Below are 14,416 nucleotides of genomic sequence, written 5' to 3'. Positions count from 1 at the left end.
TTATGGTATAAATTTGGAAAAGATAGTTTGCATAGTTAGATGTACTGGTTGTTCAGTGGTTCTGCTCGGGTAGATTAGAATTAGAAAACGTTAGTGCTGAGAAATCTTAGGAGATGATGTGGTCCAGCGCCCTCATTTCCTTATATGAAGAAACTGAGAATGTGAGAGTGACAGTCTCCTTCTTCCCAACTTCCACATAGCAAACTTTCATTTCTATACTTCGGTCAAGAATAATTATATATGATCATTATTGAGTTTCTTATTGAGTTGCAAATGGCACTGTGCTAAATTGTGGAATATTGGGATTGGTAGGTAGAAAGAGGTGATCAAAGCCCCACCCTCATGGAGGTAAAATGCTATATAATAGCAGCCGTGCAGATTGAGTTATGGAGGGCAGACTTTAAGTAAACTGTCTGTCCAGATTGAAGTTTCAAATAGGAATAAAGTTTACTGAGGAAGTGGTTAAGCTTTTTCGAGCACTGATGGAGAATTGGGAATTAAGAGTGGGGAAGAGTGCATTGTTAAGCTAGAGACAAATTCAGGAAAACATTTCTGCCACAGATTCAGAAACACATAAGTGCTTTTTCCTTTTCTCTGGGGGAAGAGTTGGATAAATTAAAATTTACAAAAAATTAAATGCATCATTTGTCTTATAAACTTCGAACTTAGAGTATTTCTGAGAGAAAAATACTTGGTGGGCATCATTAAATATTAATCATTAGAGATCAGTTTAGCAAAAAGATTTAGTTGGGTTGGAACAACTTTTAAGAAACCAATTACAATGTGGGTTATGAAAGAGAAGTGGAAGAAACCCAGGGAAAATATTAGAAAATGCAAGTTCCTTCACCAGTGGAATTTTTGCAGGGAATTCTGGTTAAATAGCTTGTTGAGACTTAAGACAGAAATAAAAATAGGTCCCTGTGCTAAGGATATAAGAGTTGGCAAAAAGCAAAAGCTAGGATTATTAAAATTGCAAAGAATCTTCCTTTTTAACCAGTACTTCCTTTTTAATATTTAAGTATTTAACTGAAAAACAGGTAGGAATTAGAAAGAAACAGTCATCTTATGGTCACCCTGTAAACTTTACTTAGATAGAAATTCCACAAGTTAATCAATGTATAATTGGAGAATATGAAGATATTGTTTTCATATTCTGATATGTTGATTGTTCAAAGGGATCGTGAAATATTTTTCTTTTAGTATGTTCTTTCAGGGTTCATTTCATTACTTATCTTTCAAGGTAGCATTGGGGATTCTGACAGTCTTTTGAAGACTTAGAAAATTTGGGAACTTAAAGACATACAGCTGACCGTTGAACAGCTCAGTAGTTAGGGGCACCGACCCTCCATGCAGTGGAAAATCAGACTTGTCGTCAGCCCTTCACATCCACAGTTCCGCATCCACATTTCCACATCCTTGGGTTCAACCAATAGCAGATCATGTAGAACTATAGTATTTACTATTGAAAAAAAATCTGTGTTTAACTAGACACACACAGTTCAAACCTGTGTTGTTTAAGGGTCAGCTGTTCATTGAGTCCCAGGTGTATTCCAATAGCTACTTTAGAATGAGTTGACATGGGCCAACTAGAGGCAGAGCTGTGGATCTGGCTATTATAGTTCATTTGTGCCATACTAAAGGCCTGGGTGGAGCTGGAAGATACACAGATAGAAAGGAGAATTATGCTTTCAATCAATGCTATAAATCTCCACTTAATCATGGTTCCTATATAAAATGTGAAAGAGAAAAGCGTAATCTATGGTTTCCCGCTAAGAGATGCTTAGTTGATTATGGGCCAGTAAGAGAAAGGAAAAAATAAGGAAAAGCAAACACTCACATTTTGCCCATTGACACCTGGGCTGAGAAAGACAGTGAGAAAGGACAGGAGTGGAGGTGTAAGTCTGGGCGTCTTGCTGAATGAAGCAGATGGCGCAATGACAGCCTCAAAATGTGCCTCCCAGAGGAAGGATGAAGTACGCAGGATAGTCAAATCCTATTCGCTCTTCCCAAGGTATGGTTTTAAATTTCTAAAACAAAATCAACTGGCATCAAACCATAGATTATATCTTTTCTGTTACCAGAAAAAGAACCACTTATATTTTTAATTATACAACCAGCTTCTTGGCATATGACAGTTAAAAATATGGCATATTTAGGAAATACAAAAAAAATTAACAAGAAAATAAATAATCCAACAAATATTTTTTAAAACCTATTTGTGTAATTTAAGGGTGTATGTTTCCCAGCTCTTACTTATAAATATCTTTTTATATTGCAATCACCATTTGTTGATAATTTTATTTCCTCCTTTTTTCATGTAACATTGTATATATGTAGGAATCTTCTTTATCATCATCATTATCATTATGGTTCTACCATACTTTACTTTCCTGATCTCCTATCGTTGGAAATTTAAGGTTAATTTCAGATTTTTTCTATTATAAGTAGTCACTTGATGAACATCTTGGTATAAAAATCTTTGTCCGTATTTTTAATTTATTAACCTAATATAGATGCCTAGAAGTATACTGGATGACACTTTTTTTTTTTTTTTTGCGGTACGCCGGCCTCTCACTGTTGTGGCCTCTCCTGTTGCGGAGCACAGGCTCCGGACGTGCAGGCCCAGCGGCCATGGCTCACGGGCCCAGCCGCTCCGCGGCATGTGGGATCCTCCCAGACTGGGACACGAACCTGTGTCCCCTGCATCGGCAGGCGGACTCTCAACCACTGAGCCACCAGGGAAGCCCATGGATGACACATTTTAAGGCTGTTTATTTGTACCCATTTTATCTTAGTTGTCTAATACATTGGCAGAGTTGTTCAAAATATTTCCTAATTACCTTCTTAATGTCTATAGATGTTCTAGTAATATTCCTCTTTCATTCTTAATATTGGCAATTTATATCTTCCCTCTTTTTTCTTAATTAATCTCAGTAGAGGTTTTTAAATTTTATTGATCTTAAAAAGAATAACAGTATGGGTTTCATTTTTTCAGTACTTTTCTGCTTTCTATTTAATTGATCTTTGCTCTTTATTATTTCCTTCCTTTTACTTAATGTAGGTTTAATTTGCTCTTTGTTTTCTAGTTTCTTAAGGTGGAAACTTGGATTATCAATTTGAGACGTTTCTTCTTTTGTAATATACACGTTTAATGTTATACATTTCCCTCCAAACTGTTTTAACTGATTCTCACAAATTTTGATAAATTATGCTTTTCTTTTCATGTAGTTAAAATATTTTCTCATTTTTCTTTTGATCTCTACCTTGAACCACCCATGAGCTGTTTAGAAGTATGTTCTTTAATTTCTAAATTTGGGGGAATTTTTCAGATATCCTTCTGTTGTTGATTTCTTCTTTCACCCCATGTGGTTAGATGGCATCCCTTGTATAATTTCAGTCATCTTAAACTTACTGAGATTTGTTTTATCACCCAGCATGTAGTCTGTTTTGGAGAATATTGGATGTGCGCTTGAAAAATACTTGTAATCAGCTGTTTTGGGGTAGAGTATTCTATAAATGTCAATTAGGTCTAGCTGGCCAGTAGTGTTGTTCAAGTCTTCTTTATGTTTACTGGTTTTCTGCCTACTGTTTTATCAGTTACTGAGAGAGGAATGTTGAAATATCCAACTATAATTATGGTTTTGTCAGTTTTTTCCTTATAGTTCTATCAGTTTTGCTTCATATATTTTTGGCACTGTGTTAATATGTACGTACAATTTAGGACTGTTATCCCTTTCCCTTAAAATTGTTGACTTATTCAACCACTCACATTTCTTTTTTTTCATATATAGAAAATGAGGAAGTTTAATACAGTCGAACTTTGAACAACACAGGTTTGAACTGCATATGTCCACTTACATCCAGATTTTTTTTTCAATAGTAAATACTACAGTACTACACAATCCACAGTTGATTGACTCCACAGTTGCAGAACCATGGATACAGAGGGCCAGCTATAAGCTATACATGGATTTTTGACTGCACAGAGGGTCGGTGCTCCTAACCCCTGCGTTGTTCAAGCGTCAACTGCATATCCTTTCCTTTCCAGGAATCCTACAATGAATGACTTCCAGTTTCTTATGAAATTCTCATAATTAGTGAAAACTATAAATCACTTGGTTAAAAACCACAGGGCCTTCATCCTAAATGAACCTAAACTCCCTTTTGGTACATGAAAACTGATGATCTTAAGTCATTTTAGGATTATGTCCATGCTTTTAGCTCAGAATAAATGTGTCTTTTACAGACGTGTGTGTGAGTTTGCATGTGTGTGTGCACATATACACACACACACAGACTTGTTCTTTTTTGGCCTTTCTTTTGCGTTTGCATACACATATATGTGACAAAGAAATAAAATATAAACTTGGTACTTAGTGCAGAGAACGACAACTAATTCATCAGATAGTCATGCTACATGAGGCCTTACTGTTTTGAAGAATCTGTTTAGGCCACCTAACCAGCAGTTGTTTCATCTAGAACCTTTGCCACCATTCTTGATCCCTTCCTCTCCCTTGACCCCACAGTCATCCTCAGTCACAGTCTTTTAACTGGTATTCCCACTTCTACATTTGTGCTGTTTCAGTCTGTTTTCCACAAAGAGGCCAGAGTAATCTTTGAGAAATACAAATCAAAGCATGTCATTCCTCTCCTCAAAACCCTTGATTGCCTTCCGATTGTACTTAAGTAAGAAAAAACCCACATCCAAATCCCACCTCTGGATCTCATTGTAACCACTTCCCCAGGCTCAGTGTGCCTAAGCCATGGGCTTTCCTTCAGTTCTTCAAACACACCAAACTCTTTCTTACCTTCTTAGCACCTTCACACGAGCCTAGAGCACCACTCCCTGACCACCCTTCTGCTCCCCCTTACCTCCCACTTTTCCGTCCTCCACCTATGAGTTTTCATCTGGCTAACCCATTGATTCATACTCAGCATTCAAATTATTGCCTTAAATATCACCTACCAGAGGAAACTTCTCTGGACCCCAAATCTAACTGTAGTTCTGCCTATTATTTCCTGTTCTTCTTCTTCTAGCTCTTATCATAGTTTTAAACTATATTGTGTTTTGTATAGTTTGTTTAATGCCTTTCTCTCCTGCAATCCTGAAGATTTCATGATCATATACACCAGTGTTTTATTTGCCCTTTGACCAGCATATAGTAGGTGCCAAATAAACGATTGTTGAATGAATGAATGAGTGCAAGAAAGAAAAAATGAAGTGAAGTAAATAATTAGAAAACATTTAAGAGAAAAAAATTGCAATTTTTTATCAAGTAAATGTATCTTAAAGCACCTGTTTTTTAACCTATTTAATTAGTAAAATTTTTCAAAGATATAATTCCCTAATTCCGTTTTTCAGCTAAGATTTGGGGAAAAGGACACATTCATACAGTCCATGAGGAGAGGGACCTTTTCTGTATTCATTTTGGTTTATGTATTAAATATTTGTTGAATGAGTATTTGTATAATCATTAAGGAAAGCAGTCTAGGTAAATGTATTTAAAAACATCAAATTGTTTTTATTGACCCCGTATTTCCACCCAAGAATTTGTCATAAGGAATAGACCTAAATATGGGAAAGGTTATATATTTAAAGGTATTTCTCATAGTGTTGTTTATAGGAGTAAAACATTGGAAACCACCTAAATGCCCAGAAGAGTAATACCTGAGTAAAGCATGGTATATTCACTAGACAGTATATGAGTAACATGAAGCTAAAGGTTAATGACTTTTAAAATGTTTATATTATTAAATGTAAATAAATAACAGAGTTTTACAACAATATTTACAAATCTTATCCACAGGAAAAAAAAGACTGGAAAGAAATATGTTATGCTGTTATGGCTACAGATGATTTCCTTCTCTCTCGTTTTTTCATATTTTCTTTAACATCCACGCATTTTATTTTTTACAAGGATTATAATTATATTAAACTGTGGTGTAACATAGCTGGTATCTCGAGGTTCAATTTTATTTTCAGTACATTTACGTGAATCCCAAGCCTTACATTTTTCAATGATTTGAACTAAAATGCTGTGCTCTCTTTTTTAGGATGACAGAAACTTTGCTGAAAGTTCCCACGCTCATGGGTTAGATCAGTCATCCTCTTGGCAGGATCACAGCTGCTTCCTGTCTAGTCCTCGATTTTCACACTTGCACTGTAAGTAATGATGTCCTGTACCAGCTTTTAAATTGGATTTAAGAAAATGCATCTCATGGAAAGATTAAAGCATAAGGCCAGTACATGATAGTAATATTCATGTTGTAAGCTTGAAAAAATGTTCATTATGAATCATACAAATAATACCCAAGTACATTTATAATATTACCTAACTTACTAAAAATATATGGAATCGCTTCTTTTTAGACCTTACACTTCTCATAAAAACTGAAAATGAATTACCCAAGGTAAAAATCTTAATTAAGCAACTTTTTTTTGGCCTGGAGATTGCTCGTAACTATGGATGAGTGGGTAAGGAAGTTAGATGGTATTGTAATAAAATTCAAGTCATCAGAAAGTAGAAAATCTCTGCATAGAACTGTTAGAAAATATCTAATTTTGAGCAAAGAATAAGGATATGAAAACTATTATCGTCCGATTTCATTCTGTGAATAATACAGTGTAAATATTGATAAAATGTCACACACATTGACAGAGTGTGAGTCTGTTGACCCAGGATACCATCTCCAACCACTTATGCTTCACCTTGGATGTAATGTCCTTAAAGAAGCCTTCAGGACCCACAGTTTTAAGTATGGTTTCTGTTATGTGTGCCCACAAAGCATTACAATTTTCCTTTAAAACCTTCCTCATACTAATTATGGAATTATTTGCTATTTGAGTGACATTTTGTTTACTGACTCTTCTCTTCACCGAAGAGTGAACTCCATGATGTTAGGAGTGATGTCTGTTTTATGCACCACTGTTTCCTCAGCATCCTATATAGAACTTGGCACATAGTAAAGGCTCAATTAATATTAGATGAATGAGTGTATGAGTTTTTTATCTCAAGTCCACTTTTATCCAATCCATTTGGGACTCAAATGTTAATAGATTCTTAGTTAGATAACCATTTAGCTCTTCAGTTTTCCATGGACATAGAGTTTGTACATTCAATTTGACAATGCTGTCATTTAAAAAAACTAGGCTGCTATAAAATAAAATATCAAAATTAGCCACAAGGAAGTAGGTCAAATCCAAAAATGATAACTCTCATTTTTGCTGATTTATATTCATAGATTCATCAAATAAATATTTACTGGTTTCTGATAAATGGTTTGGCTTCCATTATATCATAATTATTTTATTGCAAAAGCTAAGCATTTTCCCTTTCCTGTCCTAACCATTTTACCAAGTGATTCTATATATTTTCATAAACCCTCTGCTATTCTAATCTGGCAGTCACCCTTCAAATTGGATCATATCTCAGGTTTGGTTACTGTACCTCAGAATGTGATATACACATAGGATTAAAATTTTTATTTTTCATATTAAGCAATGGAAAAATTTCCTCAGGTCTGTTTGATGTATGTAAGCATGGAAGAGGAGGAGGGTGGGGACAGAGCACCATCAAACATCATATCCCATCCATTAAGACATTTAAGAGCCTGGAAATAAACAGCGCCATGATATGAGCACAGAGGTCATTGTTCTACTGGTATTTAATTTTGCCATTATGACTTTCATAAGGCTCCCTAGAAAGGTACCTAGAAGAAAGTGGTTAGAAGACATTAAGGGGAAAACATGAAATTTTTTAGAATTTTATTTATTACTGTGACAGGCAATAAAAGAAACTGTATTCAGCTTTTCATTCAGTAACATTTCATGACTAGCCCTGGTCATTTCTCTAAGATATAGTACTTACAGGCTGCCATAGGTTTCTATATAAATACACTGGCTCAAAAAAAATAAAGTTAAATAAGAATAGGAAAAAATATCATTGAGAACATAATTTGGATAAGAAAATACTTATTATAGTCTATATTGTACAATCTGACTGAAAATTTAGCTTAGAAAGTAAACCTCTTTATTAATTTATTGATAAATTATTTATTTATTTACACAGTTTTACTGTTCTTTTTGACAAGTTTGTTTTATGAGTTTCCTCCCATACCTACCTCCATGTTTTTAAGGTTACTTTAAAAAGTTTAATCATAGGTACTATTGTTAATCATTTTAAGTGATTTAATAAACTTATTTCTAGAAATAATGTTTATTCTTATTTGCTTTTCTGATGAACCTTGAATTTTTTATATCTTTTTCATGATGTAGTATTTTTGGAAGCGAATTAGAATCATCCTGAATACTTCTCCATTTTTGTAGCACAAACAATTTCAGGTTAGTTACAGAAACTGTCCTGTAATTTTTCTTGAAACTTCAAAATTAAAAAGGAGATCTGTCAAGATCAACAAAGAGAAAAATGGAGCCTACAGTAATTCGATAATACAGGGAATGGAAGATATCTTAAAAATATCATTAATGCCCTCAGAGAAACGAGAAAATAGTACATTTAGTAAAAATATGAGCAAGATGCTATAAAAAAGGAACACAGGATAAGAGGTCTCAGAAATTTAAAATATGAACTAGAAAGGTGGAAAACAAAGTTGAGAAACCTACAAAGTAGAAGATAAGGAAAAAGAAAGAATGGGACAATAGGAGAGAAAAGATAAGATATTCAGAAAATCAATACAAGGAGGACAGTGCCTGATTAGTGAGAGTCCTGGGATGAGAGAACAAAGAAAACAGAACAAAGGCCAGAAGCGGGGCGGATGATGAGGGCTCACCCAACAAACAGCTGTTGCACATCTTTTGTGGGAGCACATCCAAGAAAGGGAGGTAAATATGTTCAGTTTTTGTATCTCTGAGAATGGGTTTCTTCCACTCACACTTGACTGAGACTTTGGCTGGCTATAAAATTCTAGGTTAAAAAGGACTTTTCTTCTGAAGCCATTGCACAGTCATCTTCCAAAATCCAGTGTTGCTGTTGAAAAACCTTATGTCTTTTTGTTTTGACTCCCATTCCTTTGACGTGATCCTTTTCACCACCACTGCCCCACCCTCACCCCTGGCCCAGCAACTTTTAGGATTGTCCCTTTAACCCCAGTGAGTTTTGTGATGATATGCCTCCCTGTGGGTCTTGATTTATTGAGTTTTCTAACTATTTGCTGGGGCAGGGTTGTGGGGGGAGCTTTTCATCTGGACACTCATATTCTTTAGTTCTATCATAGTGAAGGAAGAAAGAAAAGATTCCCTCAGGAGAATCTTTAGGAAATAAACAAACTGATAGATTATTTGATTCATTTGAGTGCTTAGAAAAACTACTAATCGACATATGATTATTATAGGTATAACTGAGCTATTAGAAACAATTGAGAATGGTTATAAAGAGTAAATAAAAAACAAAAATTAATTTGTTAATGAATTTTAATAAATAATCAATTAATAACTCCAGGAAAAAATGAGCAAGAAACATTGTCATAGTAGACCTATTAGGTTTGTGTGAGCCATATTTACATAGTCATAATAATGTAAATACTATTGACATAACTACAAGTCCAGATGTAACTATATAGGGAGGATGGGATGAGGGAAAGTGGATGGGTGTGGGTAAGTCTAAAAATGATAAATCAGAAAATAGCAATATCAGCTTTTTCTTTCAAAAATTGAAGCAAGTACAGAAAATAAAGCTAAAAGGGTTGATTGTGGGCTCCCCTGGTGGCTCAGTGGTTGAGAGTCCGCTTGCCGATGCAGGGGACACGGGTTCGTGCCCCGGTCCGGGAAGATTCCCACATGCCGTGGAGCGGCTGGGCCCGTGAGCCATGGCCACTGAGCCTGCGCATCCGGAGCCTGTGCTCCGCAATGGGAGAGGCCACAACAGTGAGAGGCCCGCGTACCGAAAAATAAAAATAAAAAATAAAGGGTTGATTGCAGTTGAGTCTGGGGAGAAGGAATGTGGGGCTGGGAGGGATGGGGCAAGAGACTGCTGTCTTTCTATGTAGCCCTTTGGTGCTATTTGATATGTGTATGTATGTACGCTTTGGCCAAAAAGAAATCTTACAAAAATAAAGTGCTACTGAGAAAACCCCAGCTTTTATGTCTGACTAGCGAGTACTGGATTTTCTTAACCTCTGAATGAAGCATGAAAGCTGGGGGTTGGAGTTTAGAGCAGTTGAGACCTGTATGGAGACCCGGGGAGTAACTGAGGTGCTGAGGCAGACATGAGTTTATGAGCCCACAGAACAGGCTCCTTCTTACTCAGGTTGGGATTGGTACTGGATGAGGCCCTTTTGTCTGTGCTGTTGACGCTAAGGCACTCATTCTGCTGACTTAGGTGCCCTGTCAAAACTGTGACCAAACGAAAGCATAGAATCACTGACCATGGAAAAAACAAAGGAAATGGGAAAATACTGCATAATTTGTGGTCTCTGAAATGATCCAGCATTAATGAAAGTTTGTTTTAAGTAGTAATTTATGTCAGCTTTGTGTAGTTCAGGTCAATTCAAGAAAAGGTAGATTCCTCCTGCCAGGAAGAAGGGAAGAAATATATAAATTGTAAGTTTATATTACCATTGGAAATAGGAACACAGAAATCCATTATTTAGAGCCGTGATTACTACCAAATTTATCCTGGCTGGCTGGAAGCTATGGCCATGATTCAGGACACTCTTTTAGGAGGCTTGGATTCCATTACCTGCAGCCTGTAGACAGTGGGGGCTTAGTAAGAGAGACTCATAATGCCAGCTTTTGAAACTGTCATTTTTACTTTTTATAAGTAGTGACTGACCACTGGTCTCCATGTATAGCTCCTTTTAGGCTAAAGGAACACAACTCAGGACAGGGCCCACACTCCTGGGGCCCGGACCAGACTGGGTTTGAATGAAGTCTGGAGTAAACTGATGACTCCTCGAAATCTCGAGTTCTTTGAGATTCAAATGCTAAATGTTTGTGGAGTTGGTATCTATAAACTCAATTTTTAAAATAAATGCAGATTGCAATTTTTCCATAATTCTAACATTGTGGTAAATAATGTTTATTTAAATAAATAAATAATCCCAAAAAGAAAGGACAGTGATTTTTCATGGCGGGGGGAAATGTTATCTGCAGACTACTTCAGGAGCTGGAAGTGAATCTCATATATTAATTTAACTTGCTATTCTTAGAAAAGCAAATCAATGAAAGTTACTAACAAGTACTTTTTCTCACTTCCTTACTTCAGAATATGTCGCTATAAAAAGAAAAGTTAGTATTCTTAATTTGTTTTCTGACGTTCCTTTAGTGGAGGTTTAAGTCCCTCAGATGGGACTTGATCACAGCGAGAACAGCAATACTCTTCACTTCTGTGTTGTACTTCAGGATCCCCCTGGCTAACTGAATGGATGCTTCATGTGTAGTCTGTCCTCAAGCTTGTAAACTGAAGGGCCAAAGATTTATAGCAATAAAAATGTTGGGGTACTGCTGATGTAAAATATTATTTCTTGTCCTTTATAGGATTTATTTATTTCATGAAAGCACAATCTTTCTACCTCTCCATCTTATAGGTTCATTGTATGTGATAGTGCTTTTTTATTTTTATTTTTTGGTGATTATCTTTTCACTGACCAGTTAGGTGCCAGATATTTTTAAATAATTGAGTTCTGATTATTGCGATTTGACAAGGTATGTACTCTATAAATGCTTTCTAGAAAGCAGCTAGAAAATCCCCAGTTGACTATCGTTTTGAAATCCCTTAAAATATATTCACGCTTTCAAACAACATTTACTAAGAGACTATGCACGAGGCTCTGTGTTTGGCTCTGGGGGAATACAGTAGTGACTAAGACAGAAAAGGTCACCTCATCTCATGGAAGAAACAGGTAGTAAGCAATAAACAAGCAAAATGGTGACTGGTGCTATAAAGGTGAAATCATAGAAGGTACCAGGACCAGAACTATATATTAGTGATCAGAAGGTTACAGTTGACCTGAAACTTGAATGGCAAGAAGAACCAGCTGAGTTAAAATTGGGTGGGAAGAGTTTTCCTGATAGAGGGAGCAGTAAGTGCAAAGGCCCCAGAGGTATGGTCTTCTAGAGAGATGGAACACTGAAGGAGTGAGAGAGGGAGGGCGGGAGGGAGAGAAGGAGGGGGAGTGAGAATGAGTGAGGGAGAGAGTGATTGGGAGAGAGAGTGGTGGGAGCTGAGGTCCTGGTGGAGCTTTTTCAGCCACCATCAGGTGTTTGGATTTTATTCTAATTTCGCTGGGGGGGGGGAAGGGTTAATGCAGTAGAGTGACATAATCGGATTTACCTTTTAGAAGGTGAAATCATTCTGGTGTGTGGAGAAGGAGGCAAGATGAAAACAGAAAGAGAGGAAATGGTGGCTTGGGCTGGGCTGATGGTAACAGAGGTGGTGTGAAGCAGAAGGAATCAGGTGAAATGGGCGGTAGAATCCTCAGAACTTACTCTTAAATTGGATGGGTCGAGCAGGCCGGCCAAAGGAAAGAAGGAACCAGGGTTTGAGAAACTGGGTGGATGAGTGTATCATTTTCTAAGATGAAGAGAGCAAGCGATGGGCAGACGTCAGAGATTATAGATCAGGTGGGAGTGTTTGACATAGACATTTGGATATAGGCATCTGGAGCTCAGAAGAGAGGGAACAGGTAGTAGAAAAACAGTAAACCTACATTCCAGATCTAGTCTGTTTCCTTCTGTGTAAAAAAGAGGATTCTATGAAAAGGAGGCCCTTAAGATTTCACCCTCTAAAATTCTGCTTTAGCAGAATTAATGCTATTAATTAGCATATTAATGCTTTAATATCACTATATACTGAACAAACACACACCTTCCACCCTCACTCTTCAAATCTAAAACAAAATTAAATCCCATGAATATGTGTTTTTAAAAACATAGTAAACTATTTTATTCCTACATCGAAGATTTGTTAGTCCATGTAAAGTTTACAGAAAACTAGATCAAATGCAGTGATTACTTACAGTTTTGTCAGCCCAGGGATTCTATTCATCTAGGTTTATTTTTCTCTTTTCTCCTACCTTGCCAGCATTTATCCAAAGAACAGTTGCTCCAGATTCACCTTCAATCAAGGAAGATGCCACAAGTTTACTGATGGATGGAACAAGTCCACAGTCCAAAAAGGAGGAATACGAAAGCAAAAACAGCAAAATGTAATTAGTTGCTTTACATGAGTGTTTTGTAAATAATAGCATATGTATCCTTGCCACAGTTTGGCCCAGATTATCTAGCAGACTATCTGTAGCTTCTGCTCTTCAGCATTGCCAACCATTGACTGAAATAACAGTGCAGTTGGTCTTTGTGGATGATATAAGTTAAACCAATCCAAATGATATCAGCTCGTGAATGACATGCAACTAATTTATTGGCAACTTATACCAGCAGAGAAAGAATAATATTTTTCACCTTGCATTTTCCTTTTTCAGGTGTCGTCAGTCACATTTTTCTGACCAAAATTTGGATTTATAATTGAGGTGTTTCAAAAATGACTGGCTAAAAAGGAGGAAAATGAGTACCCCTTGAGGCAGAAGTTGCCAGCACTTTAAATTCAGGGAGTGTTTATATACAGTTGATTTTATTTTGATGCTTTCTCCCTCATAAATTATCATGTGTTATAACATGTCATGGAGATATGCATATATAATATTAGGCAGTCCACTTTACAAATGTTCAGGATTGTTACATCCATCATCTCAGCAGTCTGCTACTACGTGCAGTATCTTAAAATTTTTTTCCAATCATTCATTTTTTATGTCAATAAAGAATTTACAAATGATATTTGAATTGTAGAGCTCTAAAGAATCCATTCGTAGCACAATTTATTTATTTGTCTCTTTGTGGCCAAATATCCCACTGTGACCACTCCAGTCATATCCTGGACCATCTTTGGTTTACTCTGACCAAAATCACAGCACCAAACTCCTGTGTCCATGACATCTACTTGCCAAGAGTTCTAGTATAATTTGGTACTATCTATCTGCTTTCAGCATCTTAGCCTTTCTCGAAATCAAAGTGTTTTTAAGAACCTATCCCCTTTACATGCTGATCTACCAGTGGAGAAAGATTTCTATTAAATGCTAAATAAGAATAAACATCCAGGAACTAAATCCCACTGAGTCATAATGGAAAGATTCTGAACAGAGACAAGGACAATAAAGAGATATCTTTGGAATGTGCATTACATTTTGTGTTTGTTAACATCTACTCGCTTTTTAGATTTCTCATATTTCATGAAGATGCTTCTTTTTCTACTCAAGATACGTTTTCCTAACTTACCACATTTGAATGTGCAGAAGAAATGGCATTCTCCATGAACTGGAACTCAGTGGTCACTACGGAAGACAGAGATATTTTATTTCAAAATTTACCAGTACAATCTACATAATCTCTGATAGTACAGCCTTGCAT

General features: G+C 36.3%; 1 protein-coding gene across 2 annotated transcripts in view; it reads left to right on the top strand.

Moving 5' to 3' along the window:
• CEP128 (centrosomal protein 128) overlaps positions 1 to 14,186 on the top strand; it is a 436,342-nt gene extending 422,156 nt beyond the window's left edge. The window contains exons 24-25 of one of the 2 annotated variants that reach the window (XM_032624894.1): positions 6,055 to 6,163; positions 13,038 to 14,186. In XM_032624894.1, the coding sequence (XP_032480785.1) occupies positions 6,055 to 6,163; positions 13,038 to 13,165 (237 nt within the window). In that variant the 3' untranslated portion in view covers positions 13,166 to 14,186. The remainder of the gene's footprint in view (positions 1 to 6,054; positions 6,164 to 13,037) is intronic. The other variant, XM_032624895.1, reaches the window with a different exon arrangement.
• The last annotated feature ends 230 nt before the right edge of the window (positions 14,187 to 14,416 follow it).

Source organism: Phocoena sinus, chromosome 2 (assembly GCF_008692025.1).
Source record: "Phocoena sinus isolate mPhoSin1 chromosome 2, mPhoSin1.pri, whole genome shotgun sequence".
NCBI lineage: Eukaryota > Metazoa > Chordata > Mammalia > Artiodactyla > Phocoenidae > Phocoena > Phocoena sinus.
The sequence above is the reverse complement of the archived record's forward strand: the minus strand, read 5'-3'. Positions and strand labels throughout refer to the sequence as shown.